This window comes from Talpa occidentalis, unplaced genomic scaffold (genome assembly GCF_014898055.3).
Source record: "Talpa occidentalis isolate TD23 unplaced genomic scaffold, MPIMG_talOcc4v2.1 talOcc4.5, whole genome shotgun sequence".
In the NCBI taxonomy this organism is placed as follows: domain Eukaryota; kingdom Metazoa; phylum Chordata; class Mammalia; order Eulipotyphla; family Talpidae; genus Talpa; species Talpa occidentalis.
The window spans coordinates 49165563-49193087 of record NW_023604861.1 but is presented as its reverse complement, the minus strand read 5'-3'; the positions used below and the strand labels follow the sequence as shown (position 1 = coordinate 49193087).

The window sequence follows — 27525 nt, the reverse complement described above, 5'->3', positions numbered from 1 at the left end:
TGCTTAGCCAATAGCGCTGGAGCGACTTTGCCGCCACCATGGCAACGCCAGCCGTCCCCAGAGGGCCAGCCACCCATTGGGTAGAATCTTTCGAGAAAGCTCGAGAAGAAGGAAGCGGAAGTGGCACGTGGAGGGGCCGGTGGCGGCGCCGGTGAGTAAATGCCGCAGATTCTGGAAAGTTCTCATCAGTGCGATACATAAGGCTGCGGAAGTGGGACCTCCCCTTTTGGGTCGCTAGTTCAGCGGCGCGCGGGGAGCGAGCGGCTCTAGATCCGGGCAGCGACCCGCGCTGCGGCTCCCGCGGAGACCGAGCGCCCGCGCGCCGCGCTCTCCAGGGGTTATTCCTCCACGAGCCAGCCCCGGTCCCGGGAAGCCGGAGGCGCCGGAGAGGCCGACCGCCCTCGCGCGGGTCCGAGTGACAGAGCGGCGGTCGGAGCCCGCGGCAGCCGCGCGGGGCTGAGGCAGGCGGCGGCGGCGGAGCGGGCGGGCGGCCGGAGGACGCAGACCCAGAGCCGAGGCGGAGGCGCACCGCGGGCCGGCCATGTCTGTGGTGGGGCTGGACGTGGGCTCGCAGAGCTGCTACATCGCCGTGGCCCGGGCCGGGGGCATCGAGACCATCGCCAACGAGTTCAGCGATCGGTGCACTCCGTAAGTGGGCGCCTGAGCGGGTGCCGGGAGGAGGTTTTGGGGCGACGAGGCAAACTCGGCGGGGCGCGTGGGGGCCCCCCGGGCTGGCTGCGGAGCGCGGGGGAGAATGGGGGGCGGTGTGGAGAGCGGCGCGCTCTTTCTTGGGGTCTGCGCACCCCATGTCCGGCTGAACGGACTCTCGCTCAAGAGTAAGGGAGGGGGCTTGCCGCCGAGGCCCGGGAAGGGGGTGTTTCCGAAATTCATGGGGTGAAGGGGAGTCCGAGAATGGAGTCTGACAGGGTCGTCACTGCGGGCGGGCTTCCTACGGGGGACCCAGCTGCGACCGAGCTCGCGACTTTGCCCCCCCTTTTCTTGGCAAGCTTCTGCCAGTTCTTGCTGCGGCCGCCCCCGTTTCTCTACCCGGCTCCTCCGAGCAGGCTGACCGCCCCCAGCTCTGCTCCCTTCCTGCGAGCGTGTCTTTGCGCATCGCGGAGCCCGAGCCGTTGAGCTTTTTCTTCCGCTTTGTGAAATCTCGAAAGGAGCTAGAAGCTTCCAGAGCCTGTGCGCTGCCGCTGGCCCAGGGAGCTGGCCGACTGTTGTTAGCGACCGTAGAATCACTCCTTTGATTGATGAATCCACCTCTTCTTACCTCACTCTCTTGATTGATCTTCTTGGAGGCTTTTAGGGCTCCGGGATCAATTCTGAAAAATTAAACATCCTTTTTAAAGCTCATTTTGTGAGATCCCCTTCTAGAGGAATCGTGAACCGTGTTTTTATTTCTTCATTAATTCTGGACAGTTTAAATAAAGGAGAGAGAATAAAAATTGCATACTTCTGTACTAGAACTCTAGAGAATGGATGTTGTCATCCCACAAAGGTTATATTCTAAGCACCATGGGGTAGGCAAAGGGTAGCATTTTTAAAAGCATCATTGGGCGGGGGCGCTTTTTTTCAGAGGAAGATATTCGCAAACGTGTTTTCCAAGTGTGTTGATAAAACTGCTGCTTACTTGCTCGAGAAATTAACGTAGGTAGAAATATATTTTTAAATGCCTTAACCTAAGATAAAACGTTGAGCCCAAAGGTAAAATGACTGGGCTTACAGCTATTTGAATGCAAATGGACATTTGTGAAAGTGAATGGAAAATCAGATGATAAGCAAACATTTGACAGTATTAGTAGCTCTGGTAAGACTGTTTTTCTCTGCACATCCCGTACAGCTACCTTTTCACAAATCTAAGGGTGGTTCTTTAATTGTGCAAAGAATGGGCACTGTGATTGGAATATACAGAAGTAAAAAATGTATCTCAGACATTCATGCGGAGGGACAGTTTACATCTTTGTTGTCTTTGATCCAATAAAGAAAAGCTGTTCAAAGGAGAGTAGGGGAAAATATGTATGTAGCCATAGTGACTAAAGACAACAGGTAATAGTTCTGAATATGTAACTGTGGGCAGTATTGGCGTTGCCTTTAATATTTTTGAAAAAATAGATGTGTGATTCAATTGCGTTCACTGCTATTAATTTCTGTTTAGTATAATTTTTTTCCCTTGGAAATAAATTCACTTTGCAAGTGTATAGTTACTCTTAGTTTAGAGTAATACTGTTTTTGAAATGTACCTTAGGGTCTACCCTTTGAACACTTCTTTGACTTTTAAAACGCTATTTAGCACCTACTTAGATAATGTGGGTCTGTGACATTCCTTTTATAGCAAATTTATACTGGTATACAGTGTTCTCAATAGTCCCATTTTGTTCATCTCATTTACCATTACACCTGCTTACTTTGTAATGTAAAGCCTATTTCACTCATCTGATCTCTACAAGACTTCTTTTCCATTTCCATTGTTGAGAACAAAGTCTCATAGTCACAAGTCATTTTTCATTTTTCCAAAGCTGTTTCAATTTAACCGATTATTCCTTTCACTCAGTTTTATCTTTGGTTCTCCTGTGGAACTTGTGCTGTATCATTTTTACTTGACTTCAAGTAGCATTTTCCATCTAGTAACCTCTTTTGTGTTTTTAAACTCCAGAAGCATAACTTAGGTCCATTTGGTTTGGGGTTTATATAAAAATTTTTAATCCTGGAGAGGTAGATGGTAGTCAGGACAGCAAGAGGTATAACGATGACATGTAGATTATACAGTTGGTCACTGAGAAGTAGAGTTATACTGTGTTTTTTGTTAATCAATTGTCTAGGGGCAAGTTAATAATGCCCTTTTAACTATTCCAAGTCTCTTTATGATTACTGTCTACTTCTATTAATTGGGGACCTGGAGAATTGAACTACTCTCCTTTGAACAGTTTTTATTTATTGGATCAAAGACAACAAACTGTGGTATTGAAAAATGCCTCTGAGCTGACTTTGGAGGAGAAGGGAAGCATAGGACTGCCACATAGATGAATTCACAGTGTATCTTAACTAAATCTCCTTTGAATGTCTCCCTAAACTTCAGATTCCAAAATTCTATTATATTTATGTCCCTTCTCCTCCCACACCACACTAGGAATTTGTATTAGAATTTTCCTCTTGTGGTTGAAAATGTCCACATTTTTGCATTTTAACATTTTGAAATGTGGGTTGTATTTCTTCTAGATCAGTCATATCATTTGGATCAAAGAACAGAACAATTGGAGTTGCAGCAAAAAATCAGGTATGTTCTTTAAGAGAATTCTGATCACTTTTTAGGGGTGGATTTAAAGAGAAAAATCTCAAATACATGCAAGAGTATGAAATATCTAAGCCTGTCTGTTTTTGAATTTTCAGAATGTAATGTAAATATTCACCAGTATGAACCCTTAGGTGGTTATTTTTTTTTCCTTCTGTTCCTCTTTTTTATTGAATACCTACTCAAAACTTTCTAATTTGCAAGCCATAATTTATAGTAACTTGGCTTGCTCCTTTCTAATTTATCAAGTTTTAATATCTGTGATGTCTTATATGGTAGTCTTTGGCTATTGTGGCTATATAGGACTTGAAATATGCCTAGTCTGAATCAAATGTGAAATATAAAATACACTTGAAGTTTTGAAGACTTCAAAAAAAAGTAAAGTATCTCATCAAGTTTTTATTTTAAGTACATGTTTAAATGATAGTATTTTAGATAATGTTAGATTAAATAAGTTATTAAATCTAATTTCATATGTCTCTTATTATTTAACGTGACTAGAAAATTTAGATGTGTGACTACTATTATAACTCTTTTGAATCTTGGGGTTGAGGAGAAAAAATAAAGTAAAAAATAGGAAATCCCTCTTGAGCCTTAAGAGAGTGAAAATTGTTTTAAATACAGAAAATAGTGTTGCTTAAAAAAGAAGCAAAGCTGTAAACCCTGGACTATGCTGTATTATGACTAGTTGGAAGACATACAAAAGAGAAAAAAAAAAAACAAATGAGAGATGAGAAATAGATATGCATATACAAAGGGAGACTCTAGTGAATAACAGTCTCCCTAAATGGTCATTTAGAATACTGATATGCCAGACATAAGATTCTCTTGCATTTCTGTGGTTCTGTGAGAATTAGGCAAGGTTCATACCAGACCTCTAGATTACTAAAATATCATCTCAGTTTTAAAATCACCAGGAATTTTAGGATATGAACATGCTTAAATTCCAATTGTTTGAAAACTAGCATTGATAAGGCTTATTCTTCCTTTTAAAAGAAGTAGATTAGAGAAAAAAGAAAATAGTAAACTTTTGATATTTCCTAGCTATTAATGGTAGTTTTGTTTTTTCATCTTTTAATTATGAGCTCTGTATTAAATACTGTGATGACAGTATTGCCTCCTATTCTGTTTTCTCTCACTGTCTACCTTCTGGCATTTCAATAGAAAAGGAGTAAGAGATAAAGTCCATTCATTGTTGGGGAAATTGGGGGGAAAGTTACTTAGAGCCCTTATTTTATAGTTTGAGGTGCACAGGTGACTTCCGATAAAACTGTTGTAAGTATTAATAGTGTTGAAATTAGAAAAAAATTTAAATCTTTAATTTCTTTTGCAGCAAATTACTCATGCAAACAATACAGTATCTAACTTTAAGAGATTTCATGGCCGAGCATTCAATGACCCTTTCATTCAAAAGGAGAAGGAAAACTTAAGTTATGATTTGGTTCCAATGAAAAATGGTGGAGTTGGAATAAAGGTAATAAAATTAAGCAACCTTAGATTCCATTAACAGGTGTTAATTCATCTGTAGAGAAAAGTACTTCTTAAACATTTAACTTATATTTCTTAGTTGGACAAGATTTCTTTTTTTCTTATCTCATTCTAACTTAAGCTGTGTGTTTAAATTATCTGAAAATTTTCAAATGGTATGTACTGCTGTGTCTTAATTGGTATTTCTTGTAACTTGTTGACATTTATAAAATTTAGATTTACTTGGTGTTTACAGTAGACGTTTAAATTTTGTTGTCATATCAAGCAAAACTCTTTTCCAATATAGTCCAGTTGTAGTTGTTTGCAGAAAATAGTGTACTACAACCAGAAATCTTATTTTAAACTAGCAGAGGCATTCCTGTCTTGTGATTTACACAAAGTAATATTTACCCACATGATTCATCTCTTTATTGCAGTGGAAATTTACTACCTTCTAATAATGTTTTGACTAGTACTTTGATCAGAGGACAGATCTGCCCTAGTTTTCTTTTCATCTCTAGTGAAAAGTTCTTTCTTCCTAATTTTCTTTGCTTTCCCCTTTTCCTCCTTCCTTGTCTGCATTTATGACAGGTTTTCTAGAAGTGAATATGTAATAAAAATTTAAGTTAATATTAGCATGTAGGTTTCAGTACTACACTGTTTAAAACATTTTCTTCTCTTAATATAGGTAATGTACATGGATGAAGAACATCTATTTAGTGTGGAACAGATAACAGCCATGCTGTTGACAAAGTTAAAGGAAACTGCTGAAAACAACCTCAAGAAACCAGTAACAGATTGTGTTATTTCAGTAAGTAGAATTTAGCAAGGCAAAGTGTTTTATTTTAATTTTCTGCCTTTATGTTGCTCTTCAGTATCAAATGTTGGGAGCGCTGTTCTATTACTAGAGATCAAAATTCTACTGGACTGTATTAACATAGTGTTCAGGAGCATTTTGGAGTAAGCTTGATTGTTATTTTTAGCCAGAAGTTGCAAAGATTCTTGACTGGCTGTACAAATTAAAACTTCTATAGAAAAAATACACTGTGTGGTCAGACGGGAAAGGGGAGCAATCATCAGTGTACCATCAGACAACTTATATACAATACTGTTGCTTTTCCAAATTCCACCATTAATTGAGAGCCAATGCATTTTAAGTTTTAAAAGGTAACTTACCAATAGTGACAAGATCTAGAGTTTTAGTGCCAGCAAGCTCAATACCTTCAATGGACAATTGCTAGGTTATCAAAGAGTATTTGAAACAAACAAAAATAATCATTTCTTTAGACACCAAAAAGGTGGGTATAAATTCTGCTTTTCCAGATGTCTAGTATTACTTCTTGATCAGCTGTGGTTATGCTCTGCACCAGGATGGTCTACAGTGGATTTACCTGTCTACATGACATGTAATGGACTTATCTGCATTATAGCCTAGTAAAGTGGCCTTCCCAGACTAGCTGGAAAGAAATTATGATAGAGTATCCTAGCATATCAAAGAATAGAGAAAAAAGGGCTAAAATTTATCTTTTATTGCCTTTATGAGGCAGAAGGTGTTTTACCAAAGGAATATCAAACTGTTGCTTAGAAGTAATACTAAATTCTGATAAAATTAAAGAATTAGGTTTTAAGTCAGTGATACTTTTTTTTTTTTTTTTTTTGGCCACAAGGCTTTTTGTTTCTTTAAATAACCTACTATGGAAAATTGAGGAAAGGTGTACTTATTTGGAAGGGGAGCAGAGATCCACATTTGTTTTTGTCTCTGTCTCTAAAGCATCTATAAATGCTTTGGAATAAAAGGTAAAAACCCACCATACTAAGTTTTCTCTTAGGTACTTTCTAGTCAAGTGAGTCTATGAATATATTATTAGATGTTCTTCTAGAAGAGTGTCCTAGTTATGATGTTGTTCTAGAAAGTGATCAAAAGAATTGATATAGTCAGAAGTACAAGTCAATATCTTGAGAAACTTCACCCCTTGAACTGTTACTGCTCTTTATTTTAGGATAATCAATAGGTTTTGCTCCCCATTTTGTTTTTTGTGACCTTACTAAGTTCACTGCATTAGAGCTTTCCCCCATCATCTGTTTTAATGCTTGACCTCAACAAGTAGCAAAACTAAAGGGCAGTGACATAAACCAGAATTAGCTCTGGGTTTTTTGTTTTTTTTTTTTTAAATTGAGCTGTAATTGACATATATTCTTTTCAGATAAATAGTGATTTGATACTTGTATATATTATGAAATGATCACCATAGTAAGTCTAATTACACATTATCCTTTTTTTCTTGTGATGAGAACTTTTAAGATTTACTCTAGCAACTTTCAAATTATGCTATACTAACTGTAGTCACCACACTCTACCTGATGTCTAACTTTTGACCCTTTTCACCCATTTTCCATACCCACCCTGTTTCCCTGCCTCTTATGTATGAGCTGGGTTTTGTTTAAGATTTTGTTTGTTGTGGGCCTCCCCTGGTGGCGCAGCGGTTGAGCACTGGGCTGCGAAGCTGCCCGCAGCCTCTGCAGCGCCAGTTCGATCCCCGGCCGCTGGCAAGGGTCCCACATGGTGCTCAGACCTCTCCTGCTGAGCCCGCTGCTCCCCTCAGCAGTATATTTCGTCGGTCTGCCTGTTCTGTTCCCCGCTCTGGCTTTGGTAAATTCTCTCACCCTCCCTAGCTTCTGACTGTATCCAGTGCTTGTATAAATAAATAAATAAATCTTTTAAAAAAAAAAAAAATTTGTTTGTTGAAATAATATGGCACTTGCCTTTTTTTTTTTTTTAAGATTTATTTATTTATTTATACAAACACTGGGTACAGTCAGAAGTGCAGGAGGGTGAGAGAATTCACCAGAGCCAGAGCGAGGAGTAGAACAGGCAGACTGATGAAATACACTGCTGAGGGGAGCAGCGGGCTCTGCAGGAGAGGTCTGCGTGCCAGCTGGCTGGGGATCGAACCGGAGCTGCAGAGGCTGAGGGCAGCTTCGCAGCCCAGCGCTCAACCGCTGTGCCACCGGGGAGGCCCTCCTTTGCCTTTCTTTGACTGACTTAAGTATATGCCCCAAAGGTCCATCCATGTGGTCATAAATGACAGGATTTTCTTCTTTTTTATTGGTAAATAATATTCGCTTGTGTATTGTGTGTGTGCACACTCCATTTTCTTGATCCATTCGTCTGATGGCCAATTGGATTAGTTGTTAATAAATTTTGAAGGAACTGCAATGTAGTATGTTTTCCATAGTTGCATTAATTTACATTCTCACCTGCAGTGTACATTCTCCTTATTCTATATCTCGCAAATATTTGTTATATATTACCTTTTTTGATAATAACCACTCTAGTATGTGTGAGATGGTTTCTCATTGTGGTTTTGATGTGCATTTTCCTAATGATTAGTTCTGTTGTGTAAACCGTATTTGAGTTCCTGTAGTTCCTGTAGTCTATTGTAGTTTAATTATATTTAACCTTAAATATTAACTTAACATTATAACTTCCAGATGTCAGTAGAAATTTTAAGACTAGATTGGGAATGGTGTTTTGCCCACTTAAATTTAAAGCTTTCTCTTTACATGTTATGAATTCTCCCGATTAATTTCATTTCAGGTTAAAACTTGCTTAAAAATGAAGATACTTTGATATTATGATTTTTAGGGCAATCTTTTCAAAAGAAGTTACTGTTTCTGAGAGTTTAGGAACTAAGTCTGGAGTTCTGTTTTTGTTTTGTGACTTGATAGACACTTATTTTAGTTGGAGTATATTTATTACAAGAGGTTTTGAAGTATTTTGTGTTCTTGATGAGTCAAAAGTCTTTCTTTTTTTGTTTGTAGGTCCCCTCTTTCTTCACAGATGCTGAGAGGCGATCTGTATTAGATGCTGCACAAATTGTTGGTCTAAACTGCTTAAGGCTTATGAATGACATGACAGCTGGTAAGAAAAAAGCTATTTTTGTGTAGAAGTAAATATATTATCTGAACTGCAGTTAAGACACACCAGGCATTATTACCAAGTACTTTTTCATGTTAATGTAGAAATTTAATCTAGATTTGGAATTAAAATTTCCAACTTTTCATTGCTTATGTTTATGGGGAATTGGAATTTTGTGAGGTTTATAAATTTTTTTTCTTTTGAAAATTCTTTTATACATATATTTTAATCCTTCGAATCAGGTATATTGGGCTTAATTTTATTTTTATAGTTAGAAACAAGCCTTAGAAAAACATGATTTTGGATTTTACGACTACCTCGATTACAAGTATAGAATAGGTAAATATTTTTTTTTCCCTTCATGTATTTCTCACCTGTATGTAGTTAGGAGTTGATTATTCATATTATATAAAATATTGGATTAAACTGTATGATTTTGTCATGAATAATAGCAATCTTTTGTTAACAAGACTTCTTCAGTATGTTCTCAATATATTTGTTATAAACTTAGAAGTATTGGTAAAGGGATATTTTAAGTACACATGCATAGAAATATGGTAGATACAAAATTCAGAAAATGCTAACAGATAAGATAGATCAGTTATTTGCCTTAGATCTAAAAAAATATAAGGAATGCAGTTGCTGTAGTTGTATATTAAATTCTTAATTTTTCTGGATAAGCAGTCTCTTAACAGGTTATGGTTAAAATGTAAGTATTGTGTGATGAGTCTCATATTATTTGTGGTTGACTGCATGTGTTTACATTTTGTTATAGTTATACCATGTGTGTTTCTCCATCACATCTCTATACATTTAAAAGTGATAGAGCATTGTTCCAAAATCAGAAAGGGAAAAATCGATGCCAAAGGAATAGTAAGTCAGATATAAAAGGAATGCATATACCTTTAATTGCTTGAAGTATAGTCAAGCAATTAAATTGTGTAATTATATTAATAATAAAATAATTCCTAAGAATATGTGAATATGTGAACCAAAGCATTGAGACACACTTTTTTTTTTTAGTTGCTTTGAATTATGGAATTTATAAGCAGGACCTCCCAAGCCTTGATGAGAAACCTCGGATAGTGGTTTTTGTTGATATGGGCCACTCAGCTTTTCAAGTGTCTGCCTGTGCTTTTAACAAGACAAAATTGAAGGTAAAGTCATCTATTGGAACTAAGTGACCAAAATAAATATGTTATATTTGTCATGACTTGGAGCTACTGAACTTCTTCACTATTCCTCCCTTGGTAATGTAGAGTTTTGGGAAAATAATATTTTCAAGGAATTATTCCTAAGGTTGATTCCATAAAGGTGATGTAATTGTCTTAGCATACTCATTAAATATTCTTGCTTAGGAAGACAAGCTTTTTAAGATCTTTTGTGTAACCGTTAAAATTTTAAGGTTGTCTTCTGTGTAACCGTTAAAAGTCAACAACTACCAAAGAGACTTAGTATTTGGATTTTGTAGTTACATTTCTCCTAATGATTTGAGTTTTACATTGTTGTAATTTTAAATAGAGGAATTGTGCTTATTAGTGTTTTGCCTAATATTAGTCAATTGCTTACTTAATATCAGTCCATTAGTTAATTGAGTAGCAATATTTAAGATTCTAGTTACAGTGTAAAAAATAACCAGATTTACTGTTCTAACTAAATTTAGGTACTGGGAACAGCTTTTGATCCTTTCTTAGGAGGAAAAAACTTTGATGAAAAGTTGGTGGAACATTTTTGTGCAGAATTTAAAACGAAGTACAAGTTGGATGCAAAATCAAAAATTCGAGCCCTGCTTCGTCTGTATCAAGAGTGTGAAAAATTGAAGAAGCTAATGAGCTCTAACAGCACGGAGATACCACTGAATATTGAGTGCTTTATGAATGACAAAGATGTTTCTGGAAAGATGAACAGGTATGTCTTGAATTCTTCAGGCTTGCTGAAACTGTAGCCCAGGTGTCAGGTCTAGTTATGGTGTTGAGCCATGGCCCAGTTTCAAGATTGTGTGCTGCATGCTGGGAAGTCTGGTAAAGTCTGTTAGAACTAGTCACTTTTGTGAGAGTGCTTTTTAAAATGCTTTCTTTTCGAAGTGTTCTCATGACCAAGTATTTTCAGTGTCCTTCCCTATTTAATATTTCTGGGCCAGTATTGAATAATATTTTCACAAAATGTTTCACAGGAGTGTTATTTTGAAGTGAATGAAAATATTCAAATAGTGAGAATTGGACCACATAACACTTATTAGGTATAAAATGACAGTCCTAATAAAAAGTGATTTCTTCCAGTAATTCTAGTAGAACTGATTTTCTCCCTGTCTCCCCTGCTCCTGTTTTGTATATTTTTAAAAAAGTTACAAATTATGGTACAGTTAAATTCAGCCCAGGTGGAATCCAGGGTATCTGAAAAAGAAATTCACTAGGTTGATAAGACTTATTATTTAAAGATAATGGGATAGGCTATTGGCCTTAAGATAACTTCTAAAGATTTATAAAGTGTTCTTGTTTTGCCAAGGGCACAATTTGAAGAACTCTGTGCTGAACTCCTGCAAAAGATAGAAATCCCACTTCGTTCACTGATGGAACAAACTAAGCTCTCAGTAGAAGATGTGAGTGCTGTTGAAATAGTTGGAGGCACTACACGAATTCCAGCAGTTAAAGAAAAAATTGCCAAATTCTTTGGAAAGGATATTAGCACCACACTCAATGCAGATGAAGCAGTAGCCAGAGGGTGTGCACTACAGGTACTGCTTTCTCATTCTCATTCATTAAACTGTTTCTACTTTATTTGTTCATGGTGGGGACATATAATAGACATTTCTCCACCCCCCCATTAAGATAACATAAGGGTGTTATTTTTTTAGGTAAATCTATGATACCATAGGGGGATCAAAGATTTTCAAATCTGAAAGATCCAGGAAACGTAAAGGAACTGGGCTAGTGTTTCTCAAACTGTAGATAAAAAATAGGAATGATTCTGTGGGGATCACAAAACACAGCTGTATAGAGACAAATAGCTTCGTGGTGGTGATTGTTGTTACTAGACATCTAGGAGGCAATTAGAATTTGGTGTACTAAGCAGTTGATTTGGGGGGAAGTTTGTAGGCTTAACAGTATTAGTTAGGGCCTCCCCTGGTGGCGCAGGTGGTTGAGCACAGTGCCGTGAAGCTGTCCACAGCCTCTGCGGCGCCGGTTCTATCCCGGCCGGCGAGCGTCCCACATGGCGCGGTAGACCTCTCCTGACTCACCCGCTGCTCCCCTCAGCAGTGTATTTCGTCAGTCTGCCTGTTCTGTTCCCCGCTCTGTCTCTGGTGAATCCTCTCATCCTCCCGCATATCGGCCTGTACCCCAGCTCTTATATAAATAAATAAATCTTTAAAAAAAAAAAAAAACAGTATTAGTTAGCAGATGGTTTTAGAATATAGCTGCTTTTCCCCTCCACATTTTAATTTATCAAATAAGAAGGCAGCTCAGAGGCATGAAGTTTGGTGAAGTGAAAGCACCACTAGAAGTTACTGACTTAAAAAATTATTAGTTTATATTTAGGACATTAATAGTCAAAAAAGTCTAATTAGTTGTTTTTTTTTTTAAATTTTTTTTTTTTTTTTGGTGAGACCCTTGCCGGTGGCTGGGGAACAAACCGGCGCTGCAGAGGCTGTGGGCAGCCTTGCAGCCCAGCGCTCAACCGCTGCGCCACCAGGGGAGGCCCAAAAAAGTCTAATTAGTTTTAACTGAAGTTTCAAGTTAACATGTTCGAATTTTGGTCTATGTAGGTATTTACTTTTTTTTTTTTTTAAGATTTATTTATTTATATAGCATACAAGAACTGGGGTACAGACCAGAAGTATGGGGGGGTGAGAGGATTCACCAGAGACAGAGTGGGGAGCAGAACAGGCAGACTGACTGAAATACACTGCTGAGGGGAGCAGTGGGTGAGTCAGGAGAGGTCTGCTGCGCCATGTGGGTAGCTCCCTGGCCAGGGATCGAACTCATGCTGCAGTGGCTGCGGATAGCTTCATGGGTTGTGTCTTAACCCCTTGCGTCACCAGAGAGGCCCCTATTTACCCTTTAAAACTAAAAAAAAAAGGGAAGAGTGTATAGTTGCTGATCATTACTGATAATTCGTTGTCTTATCATGATCTGGCATTACTTATGGGGTTTTTGTTTTTACTTTTTTTTTTTTTTTAAAGCTTTATGCATACAAGAGCTAGGGCATAGGCCAGCGGGGGGTGTGTGTGTGTGGGGGTGGGGGGTGGTGGTGGTGAGAGGATTCACCAGAGACAGAGTGGAGAGAAGAACAGGCATATCTACTGAAATACACTGCTGAGGGGAGCAGTGGGTGAGACAGGAGAGGTCTGCTCTGCTATGTGGGTTAGCTTCCTGGCCGGGGATGGAACTCTTGCTTCAGTGGCTTCTGATAGCCTCGTAGTGCTGAGACTTAACCTCTTATGCCACCAGGGAGGCCCTGTTTTTACTTTTCCCATAGTAAGGGAGTTTGCCTCCTTAACTAACTCTTTATTTCACTCAAATGTTGGAAGTTCATAGTTTTTTTAGAGGTAGAGCTTATATTGACCTCTTTTGAGGAATCCTATGTTAATCAGGTAAGTTTAGTGTCATCTGTTTGCTATGCTAATCTGAGATTGATAAACTGTTTTGCGGACATCTGTTTAGTCATTTTCATGTGACTAGTCTAAATCCATCTGTCTGTTGGATATTGTGTACCCCAAATTTGAATTTACCACTGCTTCATTCATAAAATTAGTCAAAGATGAACATTTCAGGTTTTACCCTTTTTCAGTTTCTTAGACATTTGAAAAGCCTTGCGGGCAGAGCTGTTTGTGGATATGTACATACATTTGAAAGTGATACATCTTATAATTGAAATTGTTATCAACAGGACATTTCTGGAAAGACCAATTTTTTTTTTAAAGATTTTACTTATTTATGCATACAAGAATTTGGGTATAGGCAAGAGGTGTGAGGGGGCAGAGGTTTAACCAGATATAGAATGGGGAGCAGAACAGGCAGATGTACTGAAATACATTGCTGAGGGGAGTAGTGGGTAAGACAGGAGAGTTCTGCTGTGCTATATGGATTAGCTACCTGGCTGGGAATCAAACTCATGCTGCAGTGGCTGGCCATAGCTTTATAGCTCTGATACTAACCCCTGCACCACCAGGGAGGCCCAAGACCAGTGTTTTTTCCTAACCCTCTGTGAAACTTGCTTTAATGATGGCTCCTAAAATTCATTGTATTGCTTGTTTTTGTATCTAGTTATTTGCGTAGTATATGGGTAATGCCACAGATGACATACTGTAAGCAATTTTGCATTTGTATTAAAAGATCAGTGAAATTATCCTTGTACTCATCTGTCTTTTTTTTTTCCTTCCTTTTTTTTTTTAAATAGTGTGCAATCCTTTCCCCAGCATTTAAAGTTAGAGAATTTTCTGTCACAGACGCAGTTCCTTTTCCAATATCTTTGGTCTGGAATCATGATTCAGAAGATACTGAAGGGTATGTATCAGAAAATAACTTTCAGCTATTTAGTTTAATATAAAGAAGAAAAAGTAACAAATGACATTTATAGTAGTGTTTGATTAACCCAAGTGGAATCTTTCAACTAAACCTGTCAAAATAGTTCTCTTATTTTTGTGTTATAAATGATGAGATAGGATTGATAAAGATTTTAAACTGTTTATAAACTGTTTATTCTATTTTTGTTGTACAGTAAGCTTAAATGCTTGAAATACTGAATGCCTTTTCCTTTTCTCTAGTGTTCATGAAGTCTTTTCTCGAAACCATGCTGCTCCTTTCTCCAAAGTTCTTACCTTCTTTAGAAGGGGGCCTTTTGAGCTAGAAGCTTTCTATTCTGATCCTCAAGGAGTTCCCTATCCAGAAGCAAAAATAGGTAAGCAATTCCAAGTATTTGCTCTTAAAAACTCAATGTAAAAATTTAGCAATTTTCCTCAGCAGTGTTGATTCAAACAAAATTCCATGTAAAGATATTTTAGATTTAGAATGGTAACGATGGAGAAATCTTTTATTTTTGAGTAAACTGGCCTTTAGAGTTGAAATGATCTGCTTACTCTGTTACTTCCAAGTATATGTATTAGGAACACATCGCTATTTTTCCTATTCTCATGTAGGTTATACTTTAAGGATTACCATTTACTTAATTTTCCTCCAGCTGAAATGCTGTAAACTTCCAATTTAAATGGAATTTAAAACTTGGCTCAAAAGCCGTTGAAACAACTTCATAAATTGTAGTGCCTGCAAGGCACTGAGCAGGTTCTCTATGATCTGGGCAGACGGGTAAAGGAGAGTCCTGGAGCACTCGGTGACTTTTCAGGCCTTTATTCAACTTTTACATCGTTTGTAGTACAGCAACCAAGTACATGGCAGGCAGGAGGGCTGGGGGGCCAGGAGGCTGGCAGGCCTTCCAGCCCCTGGCGAGTCTTCACTATTTCTGGATTCTCTGCTTTCTCCTTTTGCCGCTGCTTTCTTGGCATTCCTGTGACGCCACCCTTATAAGCTCAGCCTCTCAGCCCAGGTGCAACACCCCCACGCACACCCACACCCTACTCCAGGTGCTGCTACCAGGCACGCGTAGAAGCCCACAGGTGTCTATCATTAGCACCAATGGCGGGAGGGTGGAAAATCCTGACAGTTTTCATTTACCCTACATAAATAAACCTTTATAGTGTAATATTTTTTAAAGTTCATCTTTAAATAATGTACCCACATTATTCTTTGAGAGACTGACACTGCCCATCTAATTTGACCGGTTGAACTATGGAAGTCTGTGAGAGAGCTGTAGGCAATCTATTCTGTGCCCATGTATGTTTTCCAGACTATGGGTAAAACTTGCCAGTATTGCTAGATTTTTAAATAAATCACTCTTGCCCCAACATCCACACCTGTTTATAATGAAATCATGTGAAAAAGTCTAACTAGATCAATTTTTTCTTGCCAATGACTAGGAAGGCCCTGACCCAGAGAGGTTTTTTGTTTTTGTTTTTGTTTTTTAACATTCTAAATTTATTAGCAGGAAAGTAGTTTAAAAAATCTTGAATGTGGACTAAAATTTGTACAGGTAGGATTCTATGCATTGTTTCCCCATTGTGCAGAGAATAAAACCCAAGCTGTAGAGCAAGCATGGCATCAAATTTGTCAAGTTATCATCAAAACTGAAAAGCTTGCATATATTTAAGTTTGACTCTCTGGCGAGTCTTTTTGGATACCCCAGAATAAATTTTGGATTTTAAAATGGGTCTTAAAGTAATAATTGCCTGAACTAATGATTTTACAACTAATTAAAGTCTGTTCCAACATCTCTCACTAACCTGGCATTTAAATCTGTCATTGTCTATGGATTTGTGTAGATGGCACCTTAAATATAATACTAGTAAATATGGTACAGTGCTTTGTACATAATAGGTTCAGAGTACATATTTTTGGTTTAGTGACCTCTGAATAACAATACTATTGGTGGAGATAACTAAGACTAAGCATCAGGTTCCATAATTAGGATTACTAACTTAATCCACATAAGCATGGATAGGTTAAGTAATCTGCAGCAAGTCACATGGCCAGGATTCAAGCCCAGATAGTCCGGATCAGAGACTGTACTCTTAAGTACCACTCAGTGATGCTCTGAAACTACACTATAATAACTTCAGACTTTGATACAGGATTTGATTTACCTCTCCTATCTAAAAAGAGAAAATTGTTTTCATTATTGTTATAAAAATAGTATTCCTTGAAAGATCCTGTAGGATTAAAATGTGGCTAGTGCTTGATATCATCTGCCTTATATAATACTTGGTAACAGATTTTTATGTCTGGTTTATGTTCACCCATTTGGAGAAACGGTAGGAAGAGATGGAAATTGATTACACACATAGTATCTTACACACAGTGTTTGTGTCATAATTGTTAAATGAAAATGGCCACAAGAGTGCCTTTGCCTTTGAAGGTTTTTATAACATATTAAGACTAATCATAAGTATTTTAAGTATATTATATATACTTAAAAGTATTTCAGGGCCTACCCGGTGGCGCAGTGGTTGAGCACTGGGTTGCAAAGCTGCCCGCAGCCTTTTGAACAACGGTTCAATCCCTGGCAACCAGCGAGGGTCCCACATGGTGCGCAGACCTCTCCTGGTGCCCGCTGCTCCCCTCAGCAGTGTACTTCGGTCCTTCTGCCTGCTCTGCTCTCCCCTCCGGCTCTGGTGAATTCTCTCACCCTCCCGCACTTCTGACTGTACCCAGTGCTTGTATAAATAAAAAAACCCAAAAAACAAACAAAAAGTATTTTAAGAGGTTGTGTTTGTAGTATATATTTGGGACTTAAATCTAATTCAGTTGGTAGAGAAAATGGGGAGATTTTGGAATAGCAATGCTTTCAAGTGTTATTTCTTAGCATTTGTATTTTCTTTCTGTTTCCTTTGCAGAGATTTAGATTCAATTCTAAAATTTTTCATTTCTTTTTTTCTAGGTCGTTTCATAGTTCAGAATGTTTCTGCGCAGAAAGATGGAGAAAAATCGAAAGTGAAAGTGAAAGTGCGAGTCAATACCCATGGCATTTTCACCATCTCTACAGCATCTATGGTGGAGAAAGTGCCAACTGAAGAGAATGAAGTGTCTTCTGTTGAAGCAGATATGGAATGTCAGACTGAGATACCACCAGAAAACCTAGACACTGATGTAAGTTTGTGTTTAAGCCTTTGAGTTTGGATATATAGTTGACTTAATTCTTAACTATAGAAGGGTAGGCAACGTTTAACATACTTTTCTTCATTTTGATTAGAATTTTGGGTGATGATAGCAATTGCTAGAAAATGGCAATAGGTAGCCTGGGATCTGGTGAATTGTGACTGAATTCTATAGAGCTTAATTTGAACTGGTGTATGATAACTTGCTTAGAGTAGATAAACTTTGAATTGTCTTTTAAATAATAGATGGCATAATGAGAATTCAAATGGTGATTGATTTTTTTTTTTTAATGAAATGGAAAAAAAGACTTATAAAAACTATTTGGTGAGGTATATGCCAAATATTAAAGCTAATTTTTCTCCTCAATTGTATGACAAAATTGGCTTTGGTATGCTTGCTTTTATTTATGGTTTGCCTATACTATGGAAGGAAGGAAAAGAAAGATCTATGTAGAGAGAGTTATTACTGTTCATGTTTTTTGGAGATGAGTGCTAGTTGTACATGATCAACAGAAGGATTTTAAGAAGCTTTAAAAATATGTCAGCTATTACAGTTTATTTTTGGGTAATAATCAGAAATAGCATAAATGAAGAGGCAGGTGGTATAGTGTTTTAGTTAAGATGTGGAAAGTATGGTATCCTGTGATCCGAGAGCTCTATTTTCAATTATCATTCTTTGGATATTTAAAAACCATTAATATCTGAGCTTCAGTTTTGTTCTTAGCTCTTAAATATCAATATGAGTTTGTCATCTATGTATATTATTCTAATCCCTAGTGTATCAATTTCTAATTATCTATGGAGATATGTAGATATCTATACATACACACACACACACACACACACACACACACACACACACACTCACACACCAGGAATGTCTTGCTGCTTAATACTTTAGTATCTGCTGTAGGATCTTGACAGGTCTGAAAGAAAACTTTAAGAGACTTCAGGGTAGGGCCTCCCTGGTGGTGCAGGGGTTAAAGATAGCGTTATCAAGCTATCGCCTGTCTCTGTAGCATTAGTTTGATCCCCGGCCAGGAGAAACCCACATAGCGCAGCAGACCTCTCCTGTCTCTCCCGCTGCTCCCCTCAGCAGTGTATTTCAGTTGATCCGCCTGTTCTGCTCTCTACTATCTCTACTGAATCCTCTCACTCCCTCCCCTCTGGTCTACACACCAGCTCTTGTATGCATAAATAAATAAATCTTTAAAAAAAGAGAGAGAGAGAGAGAGAGAGAGACTTCAGGGTAGACAGAAAGTAGTGAATTTGAATGATGCAGGCTTCTCCAAAGATGGAAAAAGATAATAGTAAGCACTGACTAACTGGGGATTGAGCTTTACTAATGTGTAGCATATATTCTTCATCCTGAGATCTTTTGAAATACAAGCACCTGCATCACTCATAAAGTAAGAACAGAGGATAAAGGATCTTACATATCTCATAAGCTGAAATGATGAGCCCCCAAATAACTGATAGTTGGCTATTTCATGTACCTGTTCAATTCATTGAAATGGTGATATGTCAAGATACATGATGGCTCCTGGTGAGATTAGTTTTGGAAGTTTGCTTTGGGGAAACAATGGTGTAAACTTATTTCTTGTGCTTCTGAGAGTTAATTTCTATACAAAGCTAAGTGAAGATTTCTTAAAGGAGACTTCTTGATTGTCATCACATCAATCAAAATGCATATTGTGTTTTTAAACGATATTAACTGCTGTCATTCAAAGACTTTCTTACAGGTTTAACATTTCTAAGAAGTTAAAAAAACTATTTTGTGTTCAATTTGCTTTTATCCAGTATCTTTCCCCCCACTTAACTGAGACTTCAGGAATTGCGTGTACTGTCTTTGGTGCCCGATAACCTTTTAAATTTATACAAGTACACCTGCTTTCTACATCCTTTGTGCCTGGGCTTTCATTTCAGAAAAATATCCAGCAAGAGAACAGTGAAGCTGGAACACAGCCCCAGGTACAAACTGATGGTCAACAAACCTCACAGTCTCCCCCTTCACCTGAACTTACCTCAGAAGAAAACAAAATCCCAGATGCTGACAAAGTGAGTGACTCTTCTAGTTCATTCCATTAGACAATGTTGCAACATGTAATCATTAATGATATTAAATCTGCAGTTTCAAGAGCAAGCACCAAGTTATTTATTCTGTGTAGATTTTTTTCTGTCAATTTTCTATGCTTTTCAACAAAAAATCAATTAGAATTATTTAAGCTCAAGGGAATTGAGTATCCTGTTTTAGACCTGAAAGCTTCTCTTGATTAACTGCTTCTCCAAGCAACCAGAGACGAATGCATAGCATTTGTCTTCTCTAGTATAAAGAGGTATCTGCTAATACCAGGGTCACCAATGGAGACATCCCAGTGCTGTGTAATTCCTTTTCCCTTGAGATTAGTCTGATGATAAATACATGGGCTATAGGAGTCTAGTAAACTCTTCTCCCTCAAATCTCCTATCAAATTTAAATAAATTTATCAACGTGATCTGGCATAATTAGGGCAATAGTATGTATTAGAAGCTAAATTAAATAGATTTATTGTTTCTAAAAAAATGACAGCTTCTAATCAAACCTTTAAAATTCATGGTCAGGTGAATATTGGGAAGTTTCCATTGTTACTCTAGATCATTGAATGCTTTGCAGAACTTCATTCTCTGTGCAAGGTGCATGTAATTTATTAACCTTTTGGTAGTGGTTTGGTTTTCTCTCGCATTCGGAGGATGGAATTCTTTTCCCTCAGCCAAATTGCAGAGTTGTTCATTGGGGTCAAAATACATTTTATACTTGGTCTAAGTTTCTGGTTTTTATCTCCCATGTTCTGATTGATCTGTGGCAGTTCTAATATAAGCTCATTTTGATTCCTGAAATCCTCTTTTTCTTCTGTTCAAGAGTTATATAATAATAGTGAAAGAGCATTGCTTTCTTTGTAATAGGAACTCCTTAATTTCAGTATTACTCCCCTTCTCTTAGTCTTGAGCATAAATTAACTTGTGCTTGTAATTTCAATTTCTGTCTAGAACATGATGTTGTTTAGCATTTCATGATTCTATTTGTAGAAGGAACCATTAATGTCAAGCCCTTTGGAACATTACCACACAAATCCCTTCGGAGAGTTCTTCATCCATACTATATCAAATGCTCTTGTGATACATAGGCATTACCAATAGTTGTTTAATGTTGTACTGCCAGGTAGTCTTATCCTCACTATCATACACAGACTGTCATCCATTTGTTTTCCAAATATCTGTTGCACTCCTCTGTGTTTTACATGGTGTGGGTGTCATGTGACTCATTTTTCTTTGCTGTGGTTTGTGTCCCAGAGTATGCCCTGTATAACAGAGGGTTCTCATGTGCGCTAGAAGGAAAAAAACCTAGGAACTTCTGAAGGCTGATTGAATAGGTCATTGCCAGTGAAAACAGTTTATTGCATGTCATAGACATGTAATTTGTGAGGAACACTAAATAAGAGTCTGGGAAATATGTGTTCCAGTCCCATCCATGTGTAATTTTAGGCTAGTTATTGAATCCCTTTCAAGTGCCGATATCTTCTGTAAAGTGTCTAGAATTTTAATAGCACCCCCAAGTTATCTAGTGGAATACTTATACTTCATAGACTCATCTTCCTGTTTTACCAACCCTGTCATTCAGGGTCTATGTATACTATGGTTATATTAAATCTCTTTCCTGTCATTTGTGCTAGTACGAACCTATAGGAATGGGAATACATAGAAAAGACTTGGAAAATTAGAGGCCATAGGAGATACTTACTTCTTTAGCCCTGTATTTTACATATTTTGAGAAACATACAAGAAAGTAGTATTTGCTGCGTTGTTTTGTTTGCTATTTTAAAACTCTTTTCTTTTTTCTTATGTAGCTAATTATATCATTAGGAGAAATGATATAACTCAAAGGCAGATAGTTGGAGTAAGGATTTCTCTGTGTGTGTGTGTGTGTGTGTATGTGCGTGCGTATGTGTGTGTGCGTGTACTCAAAATGCAGTGGGAAATTTTTAAAAATACTCATCAGTGCAGTGCTAATGCAATCAAAGAAGGGGGCTGTAGGGACTTACATATATTTATATATATTTATATATATATAACTAATTTACAGTTAATCTTAGTGTATTTAGCATAGGTCAAAGTCTAAGGTTACTGTTACATTCTAGATTATAATTTGATGATATGGTAATGGTATTTTTGATGCATTGGAGTTAGAAACACTGGTAAAAGGGATGAGAAAGTAAAGTCCTGTGAAGAAAAGCTTTAGAAGAAAAGATGAAATTTAAGTATAGTATGAAAAGAGAAAAATATGCCCTGGTGGATTCTTGACGGAAATTGTGGCATGTTCAAGTGTAATTGCAGCCCTGATTTAAAATGAGCTTGTGAGAATTAGATGATCTTCTGGAGTTTTTCAACTTTAGGGTTGTAATTTTGTGTAAGTCATCCCTAAGTATAATAGGGAAATGTTTTTATTTTTCAAGGATTATTTAAAAATTTCTCCCAATTTTTCTTTACTCTCCTCCCCAAGGCAAATGAAAAGAAAGTTGACCAGCCTCCAGAAGCTAAAAAACCCAAAATAAAGGTGGTGAATGTTGAACTGCCTATTGAAGCCAACTTGGTCTGGCAGTTAGGGAAAGACCTTCTTAACATGTATATTGAAACAGAGGTAAGTATTTGGATTATATATCTTTATTTTGGAATATGTTGTTTGGTCCTTTGCCTGTATTTTTAATAGATAAATAATAATTCCTCTGGGCCTCCCCGGTGGCGCAGCGGTTGAGCACTGGGTTGCGAAGCTGCCCGCAGCCTCTGTGGCGCTGGTTCGATCCCCGGCTGCTCCCCGGCCACTGGAGGAGGGTCCCACATGGCGCGCAGACCTCTCCTGCCGCCCGCTGCTCCCCTCAGCAGTGTACTTCAGTCCTTCTGCCTGCTCTGCTCCCCGCTCTGGCTCTGGTGAATTCTCTCACCCTCCCGCGCTTCTGACTGTACCCAGTGCATGTATAAACAAAACAAACAAATAAATAAATAAATAAATAAAGCATGCCTCTATTAAAAAAAAAAAAAAAATAATAATAATTCCTCTGTATCCCAAAATTTAGACAAGTTTTCAGCATAAGATGAAGCAAAAATTATTCAGTATTTTCTGTTCAGCAAGTTTTATTGATATTTTTGCATCTTTGTTAAAGAGATCTATGCCATAAATAATTTCTGCTCAATATATGATTGCCCAAGTTCTTGTGAAGAGATTGGATGCAGAATATCCTACTGCAGTGCACAATGCATTTGGTATCTCAGGCCACACCAAATACTCTGTTAAAATATATTGTACTTTTTTGCAGTCTAGATTATTTGCATCAGTTGAGATTCATTTTTCCTTTACTCAGCTGGGAACATTATATTTAGATGCTTATTTAGCAATAAATTATACTTCATTTATTTATATTTGATAAGTAGTGGATTTATATACCATAAGTAGCTTTATCTGTGATATAGGATGGCAGAGTAGTATGATCATTACACAGTGACCAATATTAATCCTAGTATGAGACAGCTACGTATACATACACATATATATATACACACATATATATAGCTACATAAAACAACAAAAGTATCTAAAAGATTGATTTTTTTCCCCCTTAGTATTAAATCTAAAATGTGAAAGGTAAATAATTGTTAATATTAAAAAAATGCAACCTAATCTGTCTATAGAAAATGAGGAACTTTGCAGGGTTGTTGAAAGAGTTTATGATGCATAAATTAGAATTAATAACGCTTTATATTAGCATGTTTTTGGTATAATCATTGGTATAATCTTGTTAACACCAGAGTCTAAATAGATAAAATATAGGTACAAATAACGGAAGACTGAATTAACCTTTTCTGTTTCCTCACAGGGTAAGATGATAATGCAGGATAAATTGGAAAAGGAAAGAAATGATGCCAAAAATGCAGTGGAGGAATATGTGTATGAGTTCAGGGACAAGCTATGTGGACCATATGAAAAATTTATATGTGAACAGGTATGTTTAGAACTTTTGTATTCAGATAATCTCATGTAAAGTGTTAAATATCAATTCGATATTTAAACTTCTACTAGATTATATAACTTGAACTTTTTTCACAGTGTGAAAAAGAAGTATAAACAAATTAATGGAGAGGGGATCAGTAGTGGTGTGCAGTTTTATTCTATTCTTGCTTATCCTAATAACATTAATTTTTTAGCATTCAGTTTATGACACCAGTTATGGGAGCAAGAAAGATAAGAGAAAATCCTTATTTCAAGAACTCAGACTTAACTCTGGTCCCGTGGTTGAGCTCCATCATGTTATCCCATAAGACTTGCTCATCCAGTTGTTGCAAAGTTTTTCAGATACCATTTTTCTCTTTAGACCTTTTCTAAGCTCTCAAGTCATTGTGGCTTTCTAAGTTACAGAAGTGCAGCTGTGAAAGATGGGACTTGTGGGGAAAATGACTAGATAGAAATATAGAATGACTTAAGGATTGATTCTGAAATTAACTGAATTTAGACCTAAGATCCTTGGACTTGTAGGTTGAGTTCTTGACTCTGCCCTAACATTTTCTGGGGCCTCTTTTGAGATTGGGATTCTGAAGTAGAGATGATCTAAACAAGGCTAAGGTAGAAATTATATGAATTGGTTAAGAATTATTTTTTCATTTGTTCATGGATTGAAATTGTCAACTATTTAGTTTCCCTTTCAGTATTTGATAATGTTGAAAGTCAATAAAAAGTTCCTAATCAAGATCTGATTGTTTCAGGGAATGGGAAAGAAATTGTTCTTCCATAACCACATTTCAGTGTATAGATTCTCAAAATTGGAGTTATAGGGCAAAAAGAGCAGTTTAGCAGAAATTCTCAAATGTCCCTATTACAAGTTAGAGAAGCCAAAGAGTAACTTGACTCCCTTTAGTAAAATATTGTTTGTAGCTAATAGTAGAACATTTATTACTTCTTGATATTTTTCAGTGGAGAGAATCCAGCTAATCAGAGAGCCTTCCTAGAAATAAGATTAACCACTTAGTGTGTAACACTTAAAAGGAAAACTGTTTTGTTCTGAAACTTTTAAAGTAAGACTGCCACTAATACTGATTTTCAAATTTTGTGTATAGGATCATCAAAATTTTTTGAGACTGCTCACGGACACTGAAAATTGGCTCTATGAAGAAGGAGAGGACCAAGCAAAGCAGGCCTATCTTGACAAGTTGGAAGAGTTGATGGTAGGTCCTTCTCTTTCCATAGAAAGTAGTATTTGTTGTTTTAGACTATAGACTATTGTAATAAACTAGTGTTGTTATAATTTTATTTTATTTTGTTTTAGAAAATTGGCACTCCAGTTGAAACTCGGTTTCAGGAAGCTGAGGAACGGCCAAAAATGTTTGAAGAACTAGGACAGAGGCTGCAGCACTATAACAAGATAGCAACTGACTTTGGAAATAAGGTCAGTCTTTTTTCTACATATTGAGGAAGTTACCATGGATTTTAATAAACGAATATTTCAGTTGATAAACTTTCATTGTGAACAAACATTCTTAAATGAGAAATTTTGTTTTTGGTATTTAAGACCAGATAAAGATAGGAGCTTTATGGAAAATTGGGTCCAATTAGATGTTACTGTTTAATACCTAATTTTATAATAAAGTCCTGCTTTATCCATTCAGGATGAGAAATATAACCATATTGATGAGTCTGAAATGAAAAAGGTTGAGAAGTCTGTTAAAGAAGTCATGGAGTGGATGAATAATGTCATGAATGCTCAGGCTAAAAAGAGTCTTGATCAGGATCCAGTTGTATGTGCTCAGGAAATAAAAGCAAAAATAAAGGTGAGTGATACTGACTAATATCTATTGCCACAGTTTCTTAGGGACACAGGTTGCAGTCATTTGAACACTCAGCATAGCCATTTTTCCTGTAAATTCCGTAAAAGCTCATCTGGACTGAGACCAGATTTCTTGGTTCATTGTTGATATCACTGAATATATAAGACTATTTTCTGTTTAATTTTTATTTCCTCATTAATTCAGGCAGCTCAACAAATGCATTTGTTGAGCCTCAACCATGTGCCAACTATTGTTCTAGGGGTTAAGCTTTCAGTGTATGAAGCAAGTCCCTGTCCCTTTATAACTCACTTCCTAGTGAGAAGAAGACTTGACAATAAACACGTAATGGAAATATATCAAGTGGTGTTAAGTGCAATGGGTAAAATAGTCAAAAAGGGCTGGAAAATTCTGTTCAAAGAAAGGACTCAAGTTAGTATTTTATCAGGAAGGGCCTTGCTGACTGGGTGAGGCTTGAAAGGAAGGTGGGAAGAAAACCTAAGAAAACTGCTTTCTGTTTGAAAGAATACTTCAACATAGTGAAGTACCTTTGAAGACAGTGGGGTATAAGCTTGAATTCCAGCTCTTTTCTCACTAGTATTTCTGTTCTTGAGGTAAGTCACATAACTTCCGAACCATTTCCCTCTTCCATGGTGTGGGGATCATGATTGGTACCTTTTAATGTTGTGAGGATTAAATGAGGTAATATGTAAATGTTTGGCATATCAATTCCTGACACATCATAAAATATTCACTTTTCTTTGTTAAGCTATTAGCTGTAGTTTTGGGCAAGTGTACTAAGAAAATGGAAGTCTTGGACGTTTTCTGCTATAGATAGATATATATTATCTATCTATAGCAGTTTGTGGAAAAATAATTGGCTTAGGTATATAAGAAAACATTTGAAATGAACTGGATGAATCTGATTACTAGTTTTGTTTTCTTAGGAGTTGAGTAACGCTTGTGAGCCTGTTGTAACACAACCCAAACCAAAAATTGAATCGCCCAAACTGGAAAGAACTCCAAATGGCCCAAATACTGATAAGAAGGAAGAAGATATAGAAGGCAAAAATAATTTCGGTGCTGAACCTCCACATCAGAATGGTGAATGTTACCCTAATGAGAAGAGTTCCATTAATATGGACTTGGACTAGATGACATCAAATGGGGTTAGTTAGTCCTTCAATTAATAAAATATTTTTGCCATAGTATGTGATTCTACATAACATACTGAAACTATTTATATTTTCTTTTTTAAGGATGTTTAGAAAACTTGTGTATTATATGGCAAAAGAAAAAGCTTAAATCTGTAGTCTTTATTATCCTAAAAGGGAAAATTGCCTTGGTAACTTTCAGATTCCTGTGGAATTGTGAATTCATACTAAGCTTCTGTGCAGTATTACCATTTGCTTCACTGGGGATGAAATTGACTTTTGTCTTTTGGAAAACATAAACAAACTGTACTGCTTGTTCAAGAGGGCTGTGATTAAAATCTTTAAGCATTTGTTCCTGCCAAGGTAGTTTTCTTGCATTTTGCTCTCTGTGTTTCAGCATGTGTGTGGGTGTGGGTGTTTATAAACAAGACTAAGTCTGATTTCATAAGGGCTTTCTAAAATTAATTCTGTCTAATAGAATATGACTTTTTGCTTTGATATTACTAAAAATCTGATGAGTAAAGCAAAGCTAGTGAAATGTGTTAGCAGCATGCAGAACAAAATCTTTAAAAATATATCTGGTTACACAGTATATTGTCATGTGAAGGTATAAAATGGGAGAAATGTTGATTCTCTTTGTAACTGATATTGTGAAACCTTTTATGAGCTTTAAAATAAAGTTCATCTTATGGTGTCATTTCTAAATGGCTTTGTTATTGACTTAAAAATGAAATTGGGGAGAGTAGTATGAATCATTGTAGGAGAAATAGTTTTGTGTGCAAATCCAATTTTTCTGCTGCTTGTATGTTATCTCTTTTAATAAAAAAAGATTTATTCATTTATGTATACAAGAAGTGGGGGATAGGCCAGAGGTGTGGGGAGGTGAAAAGATTCACCAGAGACAGAGTGGGGAGCAGAACAAGCAGATCTACTGAAATACACATAGGAGAGATCTGCTGTGGGTTAGCTACCTGGCCAGGGATTGAACTAATACACAGTGGCTGCTGAGAGCTTGATAGGTCTGAGACTCAACCCCTGTGCCACTAGGGAGGCCCTATGTTAATCTCTTTTGTAAATGAAAATGATTTTACCCTGACAGAAAAGTAGCATATATTTATTACGTTAAATATTTTTTTAAAGT

General features: G+C 37.1%; 1 protein-coding gene across 3 annotated transcripts; it reads left to right on the top strand.

Moving 5' to 3' along the window:
• On the top strand, nucleotides 1-27089 carry HSPH1 (heat shock protein family H (Hsp110) member 1). 3 transcript variants are annotated; one of them, XM_037527126.2, is made up of 18 exons: nucleotides 1-151; nucleotides 3223-3280; nucleotides 4629-4769; nucleotides 5451-5573; nucleotides 8585-8684; nucleotides 9705-9838; nucleotides 10345-10589; nucleotides 11187-11415; nucleotides 14079-14185; nucleotides 14446-14579; nucleotides 17169-17377; nucleotides 19312-19443; nucleotides 21923-22060; nucleotides 23292-23417; nucleotides 24526-24633; nucleotides 24735-24854; nucleotides 25075-25236; nucleotides 26178-27089. In XM_037527126.2, exons 1-18 carry the CDS (start codon nucleotides 39-41, stop codon nucleotides 26382-26384), a joined length of 2586 nt encoding a protein of 861 aa, XP_037383023.1. In that variant the 5' UTR covers nucleotides 1-38; the 3' UTR covers nucleotides 26385-27089. The 3 variants fall into 3 exon arrangements, with proteins under 3 accessions (XP_037383023.1, XP_037383021.1, XP_037383022.1); XM_037527125.2 differs by having other exon boundaries at nucleotides 119-648; XM_037527124.2 differs by lacking the exon at nucleotides 19312-19443 and having other exon boundaries at nucleotides 118-648.
• Nucleotides 27090-27525: the final 436 nt, after the last annotated feature.